This window comes from Ochotona princeps, chromosome 1, assembly GCF_030435755.1.
Source record: "Ochotona princeps isolate mOchPri1 chromosome 1, mOchPri1.hap1, whole genome shotgun sequence".
In the NCBI taxonomy this organism is placed as follows: Eukaryota; Metazoa; Chordata; class Mammalia; order Lagomorpha; family Ochotonidae; genus Ochotona; species Ochotona princeps.
In genome coordinates, this window is record NC_080832.1 from 105,187,099 (window position 1) to 105,204,046 (window position 16,948).

The window sequence follows — 16,948 nt, forward strand, 5'->3', positions numbered from 1 at the left end:
CACTCACCTCTTCTAAAACCATCTTATGCTGCAACCTACCACCCTTTCCCTGGCTCCCTGGTATTCACCTCACTACACCAGAGCTTCGTCTCTTTTTGGCCCTTTCTCCCATCTCTTGACAAATTCTGCCATTGTTTCTGACTGCTTACCAAATAAGATGCACACTCTTTACTGTGACATTAACAACGCTTCCCAGCGTGCATGCGTGAGGCCAGTTCTCGCTTCTGGCAGGCAAGCCGACTCATTCTCTGAAGATACTCTGCACTTTGTCTCTCTCAAGTTGTTCCCTCCCTCCATGCTCCCCCACACGCCTTCAACAAACGCATCCTGGACAGCTCTCATAATAACAGCAGCAATATTTATGGCTGCCAAACGCTGTTCTAAATTAATACATCCGAGGGCACTATTTAAAGGCTGTGGGAAATGGAGCCAAAAAGAAGTTTATTTTGTTGGAAAAAAAATACATATTGAAATCCATGCTTGCTATTTCATGATTTTTTGGAGAAAACTTCCTATCTGCATAAATTTTTAAATTTTTAAAGAGTATTTATTTATTATTGGAAAGTCAGATTTACAGAAAGGAGGAGAGACAGAAAGATCCTCCATCTGCTGATTCACTCCCCAAGTAGCTGCAATAGCCAGAGCTGAGCCAATCTGAAGCCAGGAGCCAGGAGCTTCCTCCAGGGCTCCCATGTGGTGCAGGGTCCCAAGGCTCCAGACCATCCTCAACTGCCTTCCCAGGCCACAAGCAGGGAGCTGGAAGGGGAGTGAAGCATCCAGGATACGAACCAATATCCATATGGGTTCCCAGAGCATGCAAGGCAAGGACTTTAGCCACTAGGTCCAGATTTCAAACTTTTGTACCTAAATAATCTTACCTTTCATGCCATGTTCTGTGAAATTTTTAATAAAGATTTTTTGTTGATGTATATATTTTTAAAAGATTTATTTGTTTTTACTTGGAAGGCAGATTCACACACAGAGAGAGAGAGATCTTTCACCCATTGGTTTACTTTCCCCAAAAGGCCACAGGTGGGAGCCAGCAACTTTTTCTGGTATCTCATGTGGGTTCAAGGACACATGGGGCTAACCATTCTCTACTGCTTTCCCAGGCCATTAGCAGGAGCTGGATCAGAAGTGGAGCAGCTGGAATATGCACTGGTGCCAGTACGGGATGCTGGTGCCACAGGTGGAAGATTATCATGGCACACCACTATGTCAGCCCCATGCATTTCCTTTCTTTAAAAGGAAGCATAACTGGTATCCCAATTTGTGCCTAACCACCCCCTCCAGCCATTAGGCAGCTTGTTAACAGCCCCCAGAGCCCTGTCTTACCGTAGACCAAATGGAAATAAAAGTTTTTTGCTGCAACTTGAAAAAAAAAAAGGAAGCATAACAGAGAGAGAGAGACATCTTACATCAGCTGGTTTACTCACCAAAGGACCACAGTAGCTGGAGCTGGGCCAGCTCAAAGCCAGGGGCCATGAACTCAAGTCAGGTCTCCCACATGGTTGCAGGGGCTCCAGCTCTTGGGCCATCCTCTGCTGTTTTCCCAAACACACTAGCAGAGAACTGGATTGGAAGTGAAGCACCCAGGACTCCAACCAGCGCCTATATGTGATATGGCATCACAAGTGGTCCTAACTATACTTCGAGGTAAGAATACTATTGTCAGCCCTACTTTACCATGGTGGTGCTGAGTGAGAGAGATGAAATCACTGGCATTTGGCTACACAGCTAGCAACTCTAGTTCCAGGACCCATGCCCTTCCCACCCTGGAAGGACCCCTGCATCATCAAAGGATGCTTCCCAGAGAAGGTTCCTCTAACCAGGAATGGAAGATCGGTAGGAATTTGACAGGGGCCAAAGTGGAGGGTGAGAGAGACTTGCAGCCAGAGCAAACAGCACACAATGGGGCTGAGGGTGGGCCTGGGTTATGAGGCAGCTGGCGTTTATTCACCTGGCTTGGGGAAGCTGGTGGTGAGGCTGCCATATCCACCCTTGGGATCTGGGAATCCTTCCCCATCTGCCCAAGGGATCAGAGGAATACCTCCAGAAATCGCCCTTGACCGTGAGAGTTACCCCAAGCAAGGTCATACCCCCTTCCTGAGGCGTCCCACATCCACCTGATGATCAGCCAGGGCTTACACAGGCTTGATGTTGCTCTCATCCCAACTTGGGGTTGCTCAGAAGGGGCTGCCCTTGAGCTACAGCAAGTCAGGCTGCCATGTGCGACACCAACACCCAGTATTCCAGCACCAGTTAGAGTCCTGGCTGCTCTGCTTCCAAGTGGCTCGCTACTCGTGCATCTGAGCAAGCAGCAGAGAATGGCCCAGGTGGGGCCACGCCTGCAGCCACGTGGGAGATCTAACCAGGTTCCTGGTCTCAGCCAGGCCCAGTCCTGGCTCTCCTTCCCTCTCTCTACTATTCTGCCTTTAAAGAAAACAAATAAAATAGATTTAAACAGAAGGGATGACCCATTTTCAAAATTAGTCCGGCCAGCCGGGGCTGCCGTACAGACAGCATCAGAATGCAATTTCCCCCCTCCCCCAGCGGCAGTCGATCACCTGAGTGTGGCCTCATCATCCTCTGGCGCATGCATTTCTATCTCAGAGGGAGCGTCCCAAAGGGCCCTGCCTTCAGACAGAGCCACTGCAACAACTGCTTCTGCCCCTTTAGTGAATCGTCTGAGCGACAGAAAGAGTGAGCTGGGCACACGCGTGCGCACACACACATCTCCATTTGCTGCTCATCCCCCCCAGATGCCTGGATCTCGGGCCCGGCTCTCCATCCAGGCCTCTGGCAGGAATGACAAAGACCCAGTCATTTATGCCATGACCAGTGGGTGTCAAGGTCTGCACTGGCAAGAAGCTGGAGAGGAGCCAGTTTTTTTTTTTTTAATTTGTTTTTTTTAAATTTGTTCTAACTTTTTATTTATTAAGATTTATTTATTTTTCTTGAAAAGCCAGACCTACAGAAGGGAAGAGATAGAGAGAAAGATCTTCCATCTGCTGATTCACTCCCCAAGTGGCCGTGACGGCTAGAGCTGAGCTGATCTGAAACCAGGGGCCAGGAGCTTCTTCCTGGTCTCCCACACGGGTACAGGGTCTTAAGGCTTTGGGCCGTCCTTGAATACTTTCCCAGGCCACAAACAGGGAGCTGGATGGGAAGTGGAGCTGCCAGGATTAGAATTGGCACCCGTATGGGATCTCTGTGTGTTCAAGGTGTCGAGGACTTTAGTCTGTAGGCCACCACGCTGGGCCCTATTCTACCTTTTTAAAGATTTTCTTTATTTGAAAGGCAGAGGTACAGAGAGAAAGGGAGAGAAAGAATCTTCCTACTGCTGCTTAATTCCCTGACACCCCCCACACAGCCCTACATACACACCCAAATAGCTCCAATGGCCAACAATGGGTTCAGACTGAAGTCAGGAGCCAGGAGATTCTTCCAGCTCTCCCATGTGGATGCAAAGACCCAAGATCTTGGGCCATCCTACAGTGGTTTCCCAGATCCATTAGCAGGGAGCTAGAGTGGAAGTGGTGCTGCCAGACCCTATGCGATGGCTCAGTGGCTAAATATTTGTATGTGCCCGGATCCTATATGAGTGCCTGTTAGTATCCCAGCTGTCCCATTTCCCATCCAGCTCCCTGCTTGTGGCCTGGAAAAGCAGTAGATGATGGCCCACAGCCTTGGGACCCTGCACCTACGTGGGAGACCTGAAAGAGGCTACTGGCTCCTGGCTTCAGATCGGCTCAACCCAGCCTTTGCAGCCACTTGGGATGTGAATCAGCAACAGACCTTTTTCTCTCTGTAAAATTTGCCTTTCCAATAAAAATAAATATATGTAACAAAATTAAAAAAAAATGAAGTGGAGCTTCCGAGACTCGAACTGGTGCCCACATAGGATATAGATAGTGGCTTAAGCTGCTGCATCACAACACTGGCCTGTCTTCTAAGTTCTTACACAAATGGAATCATTGTTAGAACCTGGACCGACCCCAGCTGCTGCAGCCATTTAGGGAATGAATCAAAGAATGGAAGAGCTAACTCACTTGCTCTCTCTCTCCCCCAACACACATATTCCAATAGATTTTCTTCTTACCACTGATCATACTTTTCTGCTTTCCACCCTTACCAAACAATTTCTTTTTCTAAAGATTCGTTTTTATTGAAAAAGCAGATCAGATTTACCCAGAGAAGGAGAGAAAAAGATATTCCATATGCTTGTTCACTCCCCAAGTGGCCACAACAGAGCTGAGCCGATCCGAAGACAGGAGCCAGGAGCTTCTTCCAGGTCCCTCACATGAGTGCAGGGTCCCAAGGCTTTGGGCCGTCCACCACTGCTTTCCCAGGCCACAAGCAGGGAGCTGGATGGGAAGTGGAGCAGCCAGGACATGAACTGGCACTCCTGTGTGATCCCAGCACTTGCAAGGTCAGGATTTGGCTCCTGAGTCAACATGCCAGGCCCACCTAATAATTTCTTATTGGATGTTGAAACTTGTAAGTTTCACTTTGTTGAGTCCTAGGTATTTCTGTATTTCACCAAATGTTTCTGAACTTTGTTCTTGGCAGTAGTTAATTTTTTAACCTCATAATCGAGCTGCTTGAGGCTTATATTTTATGTTTTTGCAGGATAAAACAAGAGCGGTCACTGCTCTAGGACTGATGTTTGTCCCGCACACATACTGAGGCTAAGCCCCTCTGATCTAACTCACCCAGTGTCCCATGGGCCACGGGGTGCTCACATCGGCCTGTGGGAACGGACGCCCGGAGGACTCCACAACGACCTTCCAGCAGTTCTCCTCCCACCTCTGCTGGTCTCCTCTTCCGCACCTGCTGACCCGTTCACTGACACTCCTGGGAAATGCTCTGCTCTCCCCAGTCTTGCAGACCAACTGCCTTAACCTCCCGGGACGCCCCATCCCACAGCCTGGACGCCTGCTGGCCAAGGGCAGCCCGGGAGCTCACCTAGTTTTGGTTCTCGGGGACTGTCACCCAGTGCCACCTGCTGTTCAGCACTCAGCCACCACCAGGTCATCCAGTGTTAGTTGTCTATCTAGCTCGGGAAGCTGTCTCAGACATTGACCTTTAACTCTATTCAAGGACACTAGTTTGAAGAGGAAGTGTGAGGGGCCCTCAATAGCAAATTCCCGCCCCCTGGGGATGCTCTACCTGGTAGCACTAATCTGAGCCCTCCTAGCCCTGAGCTAAGACTGACTCTTCCCAAGGTCAAATTCAGTCTAAAGCCTCGGAGTCTCTTTAATTCCCTAAAAAAAAAAAAATAGATTTACTTATTTACATGGAAGGCAGACCCATGGGAGAGGGGGAGATCCTCCACCCACTGGTTCACTCCCTAAATGGCTGCAATGGCCAAGGCTGAGTCTGGTTGCAGTCAGAAGCCAGGAGCTTCACTGAGCCTCCCGTGTGGGTACAGGGTCCCAGCACTGGGCCACCCCCCACTTCCTTCCCAGATGCATCAGCAGGGAGCTGGATCAGAAGCGGAGCGACCAGGACTTAAACTGGTGCCCACATGGGATGCCAGCAGCCACAGGGCTGGCTCCTCCTTTGCTCCTTTTTGTAGCACCTTTCATCCCCACTGGGTGTCCTGCACAAAACGAATGCTTCAATAAATATATCTTCAACTTGCAAATTAAATCACACGTGGAAGTGTGTAGATGTGAACAAGGTTAGAACGCAGTGCCCAGTAATAAAATCATAAAGTAACATGAGGAAGTTGATTTGTGCCGCTTTTGTCTTTACTGTAAAAGAAATGGCAGCAGCTACCTTGGGGGGGGGGGGGGGGCGGCTCAGGCAGCTGTAATTGGAGGGAGCACATCAAAACCCAAGGATAATGACTACTGAAGTGTTTATATTAAAATGATCATGTGTCTTAGGAGTTTTCTGCAGCTGGATTTTATTTTGCAATAAATACACTTTGGCTAGGACCAGCACTATTAAGCAATCAGTTGAGTTGTTGTCTGTGATGCCAGCATCCCATAGTGGCATGTTGGCTCGAGTCTAGGTTGCCTTGCTTCCGATCTGATTCCCTGTTAACGGACCTGGGAAAGCAGCGGAGGATGGCTCAAATGCTTGGGTCCCTGCACCCTTGTGGCTGACCAAATGGAGTTCCTGGCTCTTGGCTTCAGCCTGGTCCAGCCCCAGCTGCTGTAGCCATTTTGAGGAGTGAACCAGTGGATGGAAGATTATCTCCCTCTCTCTAACGAATTTTCAAGTAAATACATAAGTCTTAAAAAAAATACTTTAATTGGCATGTCCTGTGAATGAATGAATGAGCAGATGTGGACATTGACCATCAGTGGTTCCTAAAGTCGAGAGAGAGAGAGAGAAAGGTGCAGGCTTTGGGTGTTGCATGGTAGAGGTGCACACCTCACTAGGAGCCAATCCTGTCTTGAATTGACGCTGACTCTGATGAAGCCTTAGATCCAAGCCCATTGCATGGGAAACATGGACAACAAAGGAACATGTTACATGACAGCACAGGGACACAGGCAGCAAATCCCAGGCGACAGGAACTTCAGGGGCAGGGAGGGAGAGAATAACATAGGGTATGCAGAGGACATGTGACTGCTAGATTGCAAAAACATGCCGACCAAGCACAATATGTGGAGTGTGTATCCTGAATTTAATCAAATAACTTAGAAGCAAATATTTTTTAATGTTTGTAAGATAATAGGAAATTTTTGTTTAGCTGAAAGGCAGAGTCACAGAGAGAGAAAAAGGAGAGAGAGAGAAAGAGAGAGAGAGGGAGACCTGAATTCTCGTTCAATCCACAAATGGCTGGGCTGCAGCAGCCAGGTCTGGGCCATGCTAAAGCCAGGAGCCAGGAGCTTCTTTCAGCTCTCCCATGTGAGTGCAGGGCTCCAAGCACTCAGGCCATCTTCCATAGCTTTCCTAGGTGAATTAGCAGGAAGCTGGATTGGAAGTAGAGCTGCCAGGACTTGAGCTGGCACCCGTATGGTGCCAGCATCACAAGAAGCAGCTTAACCCACTGTAACACCAACCCAAATATGTACTTTTTAAAAAGTTACTTATGTATTTTTTTTTCATTTGAAAGGCAGGAGCAAAAGAGAAAGAGGGAAGTCTTATTTCTGCTGGTTTACTCCCCAAGTGGCTGTAACAGTCAGGTCTAGGAAGCCAGGATAAATCCAGAAGTCAAGCACTTCATCTGGGTCTCCCACATGGTGGCAGGAGCCCCAGACTTGCGCCATCCTCTGCCGCCTTCCCAGGTGCATGGGGAGAAGGCTGCGTCGGAAGCGGAGCAGCCAGGACGTGAATCAGTACTTCGATACAGGATGCTGGCATAGCCACTGGCAGCTCAGCCCACTGCGCCGCAACACCAGCCCCAAATATTGTTTAAAATATTCCTTTAATACAGTCATGTGTAAATTAACTATAATAAAACATAAATATTTAAATGTTTAAGAAGTATTTTTTGGGTTGGTGTGGTGATGCAGTGCTGACGCCTGCATCCACATCAGAGTGTCTGGGTTTGAGTCCAAGCTCTGCTTCCAGAGCCAGATTCACCCAATAAGATACTGTCAACCTACTACGTAGGTGAAGCTACCAACTGTAATGCCAACATCCTGTGTGGGCACCGCTTCATGCTTCAGTTGCTTCCCTGATAAAGGCTTAGGAAAAGCAATGGAAGATGGCCATGGAAGTGCTCAAGGGTCTGCCACCCATGGAGGAGACCCAAGTAAAGCTTTGGCTGCTGACATCAGCCTGATCCAGCTCTGGCCATTGCAGCCATTTAGGGAGTTGAATTAGCGTAAGGAAGATCTCTCTGTCTTTCCTCTCTATAACCCTGCTCTTCAAATAAATAAATAAAAAAATATAACGTCAATATTGAGTGTTCAAAAACCCTTGCCTTTTAGATACACAATGAAATGCTTACTAATGAAACAATATGATCCAGAATTTGCATTAATATAGTATAACAAAGAGATGGAGCAGACAGGTAAAACAAGGTTGACCGTAACTGATATTTCTTGCAGCATATTATTTTCCTTTGTAAAAAAAAAAGTAGATGTACATATTAATGTTTAGTTCCATTTGTCCTTTTTAAAAAATAACAAAGATTTTTTAATTGGAATGGCAGATATTTGACAGAAAGATCTTCCATCTGCTGGTTCACACCCGAAGTAGCCGCAATGGCTGGAGCTGAGCTGATTCAAAGCCAGGAGCCAGGAGCTTCTTCCAGGTCTCCCGTGTGGGTGCAGGGTCCCAAGGGCCAGCCTCAACTGCTTCCCCAGGCCACAGGCAGGAAGCTGGATGGGAAGTGAAGCAGCCGGGACATGAAACAGCACCCATATGGGATGCCAGCACCACAGGGATGAGGATTAGCCAACTGGACCACCACACCAGCCCCAGTATGTCTTTTTAAATTGGATTTTAAATGATAAGGAGGAGTTTATGAGGCGTAGAGGGCTTGGGGAGGGGATTGAGCAGTAGGGACTTACGCTGGTGTCCATATGGTATGTCGGTGCTGCAGAGAGATTAGCCTGATATGCCACGGCACCGGCCCCGCCTTTGTAAAAATTCTAAAGATTTATTTTATTTACTTGACAGGTAAAGTGGATAGACAGAGAGATCTTCTATCACTGGTTCACTTGCCAAATAGCCACAATGACAGGAGCTGCGCCAGTCCAAAGCCAGGAGCCTGGAACTTCTGCCTGATCTCCAAGCACTTGATCCATCATCCACCGTTTTCCCGGGCACATTAGCAGTGGATGATGGATCAGGAGAGGAGTAGCCAGGACATGAACCGGCATCCATGTGGGATGCTGGCACCATGGCAACAGCTTTTACCGACTGTGCCACAGAGCCAGTCCCATTGTGACTTTCTTGAATTTTGCTTTGAGCACAGCGCTGCTGTTACCTGTGGCAGTCCTTCCTCGCTTCAAGCTGGATGCTATTCCATTGTGTGTCTATTCCATGTTTATCCATTTCTTTTCCTCATCAGTGAACAAGCAGGTTGTCCTTGTATTTTTGGCTAGTGTGGATAATGAAGCAAAAAATGTTTGCATGAGGATAGTTCTTCAGAATCTTGATTTTATTTCTTTTGCAGACACACCCAGATATAGGACTCATGGATCATAATGTAGTTCCAGTTTTAATTGTTCGAGGGCTCTTTTCCACAGCTGTTACATTCTCATCAATTGCACACAGAATTCCAACTTCTCCACATTTTTATCTTGGAAGTGAGGCAGCTGGGACTTGAACTGGTACCCATACTTGAACTGCTGCTACAGGCTGACTTAGCGTGCTACACTACAGCACTGGTCCCCAGGTCCTACATTTAAATCTGAGTAGGCTTTGATGCATGATATAAGATAGGGCTCCACTTTCCTTTTTGTCTCTATAGATCCCCAATTTTCCCACCACGGTTGGCAACAAGCGCACCTGGATGGGAGCGCCCTCTAGTGTGTATTCTTGGCATTTTTGACAGAAACGACGACTCCGTGGGCTTCTTTCTGGACTCTTAATTCTTTCCCATTGGGCTTTAGGTCTGTCTCTATGCCAGTGCCATACTATTTTAATTACTCTAATTTGTAATGGATTGTTAAATCAGGAAGTATACAACATAGAAGAACTTGGAGGCTATGCCCTAAATAAAATAACTTAACCACAGAAGTACAAACACTGCAGAAAATGGAATCAACTTCTGCAGCTATTTATAATAGCGAAATCCCTAGAAGTAGCAAATACAGTCATTGTTGCCAGGGGCTGGGAGTGTGGAGGAAATAGAGGGCTGCTTAATTAATATAAAGAATCAGCTCTGCTGATAAAACAATTCTAGGGTCAGAGTTGGGGCACAACGGCTTCTGTTTCTTATGATGCTGGGATTCCGTATTAGAGGGCTGCCTGAGTCCAGCTGCTCCACTTCTCATCCAGCTCCCTGCTTGTGGCCTGGGAAAGAAGCAGAGGATGGCCCAATGCCTTGGGACCCTATGTGGGAGACCCAGAAGAGGCTCCTGGCTCCTGGCTTTGAAGTGGCTCAGCTCCAGCCAGCCATTGTGCCTTTTAGGGAGTGAACCAGGAGATGTAAGATCCTTCCCTCTGTCTTTCCTTCTCTCTGTAGATCTGCCTTTCCAATAAAAATAAATAAATCTTAAAAAACCAAATACATAGACATTCATCTCTCTTTCTGGAATACAAGATCAATAGTTAGAGCCATTACAGAATATAATTTAGGACTTTATTTTAAAAAGTTTAATTTTTAAAATTTTTATTGGAAAGGCAGATATACAGAGAGGAGAAGAGACAGAAAGATCTTCCATCTGATGATTCACTCCCCAAGTAACCTCAACGGCTGGAGCTGAGCCGATCAGAAGCCAGGAGCCTGAAGCCTCTTTGAACTCTCCCACATGCGTGCAGGGTCCCAAGGCTTTGGGCCATCCTCGACTGCTTTCCCAGGCCACAAGCAAGGAGCTGGATGGAAGTGGGGCTGTCAGGATTCGAACCGGTGCCCATGCAGGAACCTGCCAGACCCAATTTAGAACTTATTAAAAAAAATATTTATTTCATGTTTATTGGAAAGGCAGATATACAGAGAGGAGAAGAGACAGAGAGGAAGATCTTCCATCTGATAGTTCACTCCCCAAGTGGCTGCAACGGCTGGAGCTGAGCCAATCCAAAGTCAGGAGTGTTTCCAGGTCTCCCACGCAGGTGCAGTGTCCCAAAGCTTTGGGTCATTCTTGACTGCTTTCCCAGGCCACAAGCAGGGAGCTGGATGGGAAATGGGGCTGCCGGGATTAGAACCTGCAACCATATGAGCCGTTGTGGCTCACTTGGGGAGTGAATCATCGGATGGAAGATCTTCCTCTCTGTCTCTCCTCCTCTCTGTATATCTGACTGTAATAAAATAAATAAGTCTTTTAAAAAAAAGAAAAAAAAAAGAAAACTTTTCCATCACCCCCAAAGCTCACCTGGGACCCCTGTGGCCAATCCCTGCCCCTTCTTAGACCTAGCCAGCAGCAGTGTCCAGCCTGCTCTCTGCCTGTGTTTTCCGGTTCCTTCTCTCGGGTGGAATGCCACAAAAAGCAGTCTTCTGCCCTTGTCCATTGTACTATCAGTGGGGGCTTGGACGCTCTGACACATTTACGATGGCATTCACCTCCATCTTGAAAGCACACACAGGACTGTCCCTGCCCCAGCAGTTCTGGAGAACCTGGTGTGTTCTAACAAGCTTCCACGGGCTCTGCTTCATCTGAATGGCACCACCCTGTGCATGCCCCTCATTCCCCCATTCCGGTCCTTCCTCCCACTCGGGCCTCCCAGCCTAGCTGAGAGCCAGGCTGCACCTGCCCCTGCCTCTTCCTTCAAGCTGGCCTTGTTTCTTGTAGGAAAGAACAGCTTTCAGTTGAAAGAGGACTCCAGGCACACACACCACAGAGGTGTACACCACAATGGTCCTGTGTGCATGTGTAAATAGCTGTGTTGCATGTACATGCATGTTGCATGTGTGTTCTTTGCTTATGGGACAAACTGGAGGGAAGATGGGAGGGCAATAGAACGCCTGGAGGAGACTGCATGCTCATGTGACTGTCATAAGCTGGGTGATGGGTAAGCCGACAGTGTGAGGCTGTGACCTCTGTGCACCTGGTTAGCCAGTGCTGTGAAATGCATGCTTTCCCTCAAGCCACTCACTCCAGTGCCACATGGAGCCGGCTAGAAGCTGCTAGAACAGCAGCCAACAGAAGCAAGAACACGCTCCACTCCCCTGGGAAGGGACCCTATGGGATGTAAAAGGACAAGGCATAATTGGTAAGTTACCGAGTGGTGAGAAGGCTAAAAGAACAAGGGCAGGGCAGGGTGGTAGGGAGCGGGGAGACCGTGCAGCCGGATGGAGGGTGGTGGTGGCAGGGGACGCGAGGTCAGGGTGAGTGCTGGCTTTCGCCCTGGCGGGGGCGGGCCCGGCCGGTCACGTGGGGGGCCGGCGGTGGCGGCGATGGCGGCGACCGGGACGCGGGAGCGCGGGGAGACCCCGGGGCCGGGCGAGCCGGCGCGCCGGGCCCTGTACTTCTGCGGGAGCATCCGCGGCGGCCGCGACGACCTGGCACTGTACGGTCGGATCGTGGCGCGGCTGCGACGCTTCGGGGCGGTGCTCACCGAGCACGTGGCGGCCGCCGAGCTGAGCGCGCGCGGTGAGGCCGCGGGGCGCGGCGGGGAGGGTCGGGCCCGCCTCTCTCCCCGATCCTGGCGCTCTCTTGGCCTGGAGCCTGCTCCGCCTGGCCTGGTCCTCCCCACGGGCCCTCCTGCCCGAGGACGAGGGCCTTCAGGCTCGAACATTCGTTGCCCCCCCTCCCCACCCCCTCCTTTGGGGCCATCTTAGCGAACTCTGGGTGGCCCCTGCCAGCAGCGAGGGCGGCTTGCGCTCTGTTACTGCTCTGCCCCACGGCTGAGGAGACTGAGCCAGACCAGCCCCTTCTCTGGCCCAGCTGTTACTGTGATCTGCTTTTGGTGCTGCCTTTATCCTTTAAAGACTTATTTATTTTTTATTGGAAAGGCAGATTTACAGAGAGAAGGAGAGACAGAAAGATCTTCCATCTGCTGGTTCATGCTCCAAATGGCCACAAGGGCTGTAGCTGATCTGAAGCCAGGAGCTAGGAGCTTCTTCCAGGTCTCCCACACACGGGTTCAGAGTCCCAAGACTTTGGGCCGTCCTTGGATCCTTTCCCAGGCCACAAGCAGGGAGCTGGATGGGAAGTGGAACAGCCGGGGCACCTGCACCCATGTAGGATGCCAGCACCACAGGCAGAGGCCTTGCATGCTACACCACGATGCTGACCCCCCAGTCTGTGCTCCTAACAAGCCCTGCAGTTGCTCTGTTCTGATGCTGCTGGCTGGGTGCCTTAGTGTCCTGGACGCTGTGAACCTGGTGTGCTCACCCCAAGATACCCCTCCTGCTTTGCGTCAAGTGCCCCTGCACCTCTTCATAATCACCCTGGAGTAGGGCAGTCCTTGCTTGTACTCCTCCCTGGCTCTAACCCCACAGCCCACCTTGCACAGGGCTGAGCATATCTCATGGCCCCCATTTCTTCTCTGTTTTTGTGCAGTCAGCTTGGGCAGGCCCTTGGAGGTCACACCTGAATGGAGCCTCCCTGACTGCCCGTGCCCCTGACTGGCTTTCCCTCACCTGTAGGGGAAGAGGCCACAGGCGGGGACAGATTCATCCACAAGCGGGACTTGGCCTGGCTGCGGCAGGCAGACGGTGAGTGGCCTCCCTCCTCCATGCAATCTCCTGGGATTTCCTTCCCACCACAGCCTGCTGCCTGCCCTCTCTCCCACAAGCCCCAATGGCCCACACACAGAGCCATCATCTCCTCTTTCTTCCTAGTGGTCGTGGCAGAGGTGACACAACCATCCTTGGGCGTAGGCTATGAGCTGGGCTGGGCCATGGCCCTCAATAAGCGGGTCCTGTGCCTGTTCCGCCCGCAGTCTGGCCGAGGTGAGCACCCCAAGCCCGAGATGGCCACCTGGCCCTCTCAGGCTTTGTGTGGGCTAAGCCCTTAGTGCCTTCCTCGGAGGGCTGAACATGTCTGCCCACACCAGGGCAGGAAAGCAGAAGACAGTATCACCTTTCCCTGCCCTTCTAGTACTTTCGGCCATGATCCGGGGAGCAGCCAATGGCACACAGTTCCAAGTGTGGGACTACAAGGAAGAAGAGGTGGAGGACCTGCTGGACCAATACTTCGAAGCTGACCCTCCTGGGCAGGCGGCTGCCTCCCCTCACCCAACCACGTGACATTATCTGGCTTGATTACACTCTTCTTGTCCCCCCCAGCACTAGTGGAGATTAAAGACCGTGTGAAAATTCTAACTTCACATCTGTGCAGCCAGTCTCTGCATGTGTGTGTAGTGGTGGAAGATTTATTCCATAAACAGAGAAGGGTGATGCTGGCAAGGGCAGCCCCTCCCCCACAGCAGGTGTCCAAAGCCCCAGGACTGTGGTGGTGCCATTCCAGGTGTGTCCCACGTCTCTCCCACCCCCTGCCTCCCCTCAGTCATAGGCCTCATCGTCGTCATCTTCCTCATCGCCGAAGAAGAAGGCGCCTTGGTCCAGGTTCTCTGACTCCTCGTCATAGGAGAAGCTGTCATTGTCCAGTTCCTCATCGAACTCGTCCTGCTGCCAATCAGGCACATCGTCTTCGTCCTCCTCCTCTTCCTCCTCCTCCTCCTGCAGTCCCGAAGAGCCTAGGGGCCTATGCATGGCCAGCCCACTCAGCCCCAGGGAAGCCCCACATCTCCTGCCACCCCTCTGAGGCTTGGCATCCCCCTTACCCCCTACTCACGGGTTGCCAGGCATGTTGGGTCCTTTGGCCTCCCGGGTCTCCACTGACGGGCCCTGCAGGCCCACCTGGAAATCCTAGTAAGGAAATTGGGTGTTTGTGGAGAGCAGGAGGGCAGAGAACACTGAGGCCCTGGGCCTTGTCTCCACTATTGAGTGCCTGGCTTGGGCCAGCAGAGTTCCCCCTACTCCCCCCTTATGCAAGTGAAATCACAGTGGTCTCCAGGGCATTGGGGCTGGGGGCAGAGGCAGACACACACATATACACCACCCTGTGCTCAAGGGGCTTACAGCAGGCCGTCAGTCCCCTAAGGCAGGGGCAGACTCAACGTGAGTGAGTCAGAGCCAGGGAAAATGTTGACCCCTCAACCCAGGGTTCCCAACTCCACCTGGGATTTATAGTCTGAAACTCCCGGAGGGAGTCTGATGGGTTCCCAGCTAACCCCTTTGTGGGTTGCGAACCATCCCAGCAGGGTGAAGGCCAGCAACTGGGAAATGCAGTCTCCGGGCTGTACCTGGGAAGAGTGCTGCAGGATGGCCAGCAGCCTCTCCTGGATGCGCCGTAGCAGCTCCATGCCCGTGCTGAGGCAGTCAGCCCGCAGGAGACGCAGGGAGGAGGCCAGGTCTTGGCACCGCAGCAGCGTCTCCTCTGCAGGGGCAGGGAGGGAGCGTGTGGTGGCAGGCAGGGGGACTCCTTCCCTTCTCTCACTCTCCATTGTTCCTCCCTGCAGCAAGCACTGAATGAAAAGCAACTGCCAAGAGGCAGGGCAGCTCTGGATGGCTTACAGTTGCTCACTGATGGGGCTCAGACTCAAGCAGTGGGGTACAGAGCAGACTGAGAACACGCAGGGTGAATGCCTGCCCCAAATCCGTTGGCATGAGGACTTCAGAGCTGAATGTCAACATCCAGGGGTGAGAAGACTACGTAGCAGGCAGAGGGAGCAGGAGCTGGTGTGTGGGGAGGTGGCCCCTATGGTCAGGGTGGGCTGCCCAGCACAGGCAGGATGGCGGGGCAGGGGGCCAGCTCACCCAGCAGGATCTGCAGGGCGTTGGTGTGCAGCTCCAAGTTCTCGGTCTGCTGCTTTAGCACGTCCATGTGCTCTGTGTCCTGGCTGTAGAAGCTGTACACGCAGGCATAGGCCAGCACCTGTGGGAGGCGCCGTCAGCTTTCCTGCCTCCTCCGCAGCCCCTCCAGCCAGGCGAGGGGGAGGAGAGCAGCCAAGCCCATCAGACCCCCTGGACACACACATACCCACTACCACCACCATCCCGCTGCACTACAACCTTTCGTGCTTGCTCAAGTCCCCGGCAGGCATCGTTGAGGAAGGTGAAGGATTTGGGTGGGGGCACCTCGTGGATGGCAGACACCTGATTCCGCAAGTTCACAGCGAACTCCTGTGTGGGGGGGTGTTCAGCAGCAAGGCTGCAGCCCAGTGCCGCCCCGCCCTGCCCCCTCCCCATGGCCCTCTGTCAGCCCAGCTCACCCGGGCCTGGTGATGGAAAGTGCATCTCTCATTGAAGTCCTGAAACCGCTTCTCCTGGCGGGCTGCTTTGCTCACCTGCCAAGACCATGTGGCAAGGGTTAGGGGGAAACCTTGCTGGGCCAGCGTGGGGGTTGTCGCTTAGCCGGGGCCACCACTCTTGCAGGCCTTCCTACACTGCACTTGGATGGTTTCTCACTGGATCCTCCGCTCTTGTCACATTGTGACCCCCATGAAAAGGCAGGATGCTGGAGCTCATGGAAGGAAACGGATTTGCCCAAAGCCACTTTCTACACAGCAGAGACCAGGCTCTGAGGTGAGAACCCTTGTTCTTCCCCGACACAGCCCTGGCACCCCCACCCACAGCCTTGCTTGTGGCTGCCTCTGTGTCAGAGTGGAAGGCCCCTGCTGACGGGATGGCCAGCACCCACAGGCCCATGTGACCATGCCCCTTACCATGGCAGAGCAGTTGTAATAGTCTTTGTGGGTCGGCTTCCAGGGCTTGAGGCAGCGCCAGCAGAATCCATGGTTGCATTTGGCACAAGTCATGCTGGGGAGGAGGCAGGTTGGTCAGGGGCAGCCTGCCTGTGGGCTGGGACACAGTGGGCCACCACAGATAGGGCTCTGGTCTCTGCCCCTGCCCTCTAGTCGAGTCTTGCTGAGGGTGCCCTGGCATCTGAATTCTCCAGGAATCACTGTGACACATGCCAGGTGAGGGATGGGAGCTGCCCTCTTTGCTGCTGCCCCCGCTCATGGCCAGGCATCTCCCCCCTGCCCACTCCCTTCCCTGCTTACTGCAGGCACCCCTCATTCTTCTCGATGGGAGCCTGGCAGCTGGGGCAGCGTTTGGAGATGAGCTTGGCCAGGTGCTTGCTCTGGGCCTCTGTGCTCATGCCATCGTAGTAGCCTCCATCATCCACCCACTGAGACATGTGGCCACAGCTGGCGGGATAGTGCGCCTAGGGTAGGAGTGGGGGGAGGGGATGAGGACACAGCCCAGTCCTGGCGGGGAGGGGTAGGAGATAACTCTGCTGGTGTGCATGGAAAGAGGGAGGGAGAACACACGGGTCACACATGGAGGAAGGAAGGGGAACCCAGATGGCAGAGGCTAAGGAAGGACAAGTCAGTGTGTGGTGGGGTGGGCTCAGAGCAGGAA

The 16,948-nt window shown here is 51.9% G+C and overlaps 2 protein-coding genes across 2 annotated transcripts in view; one reads left to right on the plus strand and one right to left on the minus strand.

Annotated features, from left to right (window-relative positions):
• Nucleotides 1-11,964: 11,964 nt before the first annotated feature.
• Nucleotides 11,965-13,794, plus strand: DNPH1 (2'-deoxynucleoside 5'-phosphate N-hydrolase 1). Its single transcript, XM_004590514.3, has 4 exons — nt 11,965-12,167; nt 13,166-13,234; nt 13,361-13,471; nt 13,620-13,794. Exons 1-4 carry the CDS (start codon nt 11,972-11,974, stop codon nt 13,766-13,768), a joined length of 525 nt encoding a protein of 174 aa, XP_004590571.2. The 5' UTR covers nt 11,965-11,971; the 3' UTR covers nt 13,769-13,794.
• A 138-nt stretch (nt 13,795-13,932) lies between these two features.
• CUL9 (cullin 9) overlaps nt 13,933-16,948 on the minus strand; it is a 40,640-nt gene continuing 37,624 nt past the window's right edge. Inside the window, exons 34-41 of the mRNA XM_058662615.1 lie at nt 16,588-16,751; nt 16,249-16,342; nt 15,796-15,870; nt 15,596-15,706; nt 15,341-15,458; nt 14,827-14,960; nt 14,316-14,389; nt 13,933-14,225 (exon numbers count right to left, since the gene is read on the minus strand). Coding sequence (XP_058518598.1) covers nt 14,024-14,225; nt 14,316-14,389; nt 14,827-14,960; nt 15,341-15,458; nt 15,596-15,706; nt 15,796-15,870; nt 16,249-16,342; nt 16,588-16,751 — 972 coding nt within the window. The 3' untranslated portion in view covers nt 13,933-14,023. The remainder of the gene's footprint in view (nt 14,226-14,315; nt 14,390-14,826; nt 14,961-15,340; nt 15,459-15,595; nt 15,707-15,795; nt 15,871-16,248; nt 16,343-16,587; nt 16,752-16,948) is intronic.

What these genes read in the sequence shown, in the direction of transcription:
- DNPH1 (XM_004590514.3), top strand. Translation starts at nt 11,972, where the DNA reads ATGGCGGCGACCGGGACGCGGGAGCGCGGGGAGACCCCGGGGCCGGGC. An exon ending in CGCCGAGCTGAGCGCGCGCG is followed by an intron (nt 12,168 to 13,165) that starts GTGAGGCCGCGG and finishes CCTCACCTGTAG; the next exon opens with GGGAAGAGGCCACAGGCGGG. An exon ending in CCGCCCGCAGTCTGGCCGAG is followed by an intron (nt 13,472 to 13,619) that starts GTGAGCACCCCA and finishes CTGCCCTTCTAG; the next exon opens with TACTTTCGGCCATGATCCGG.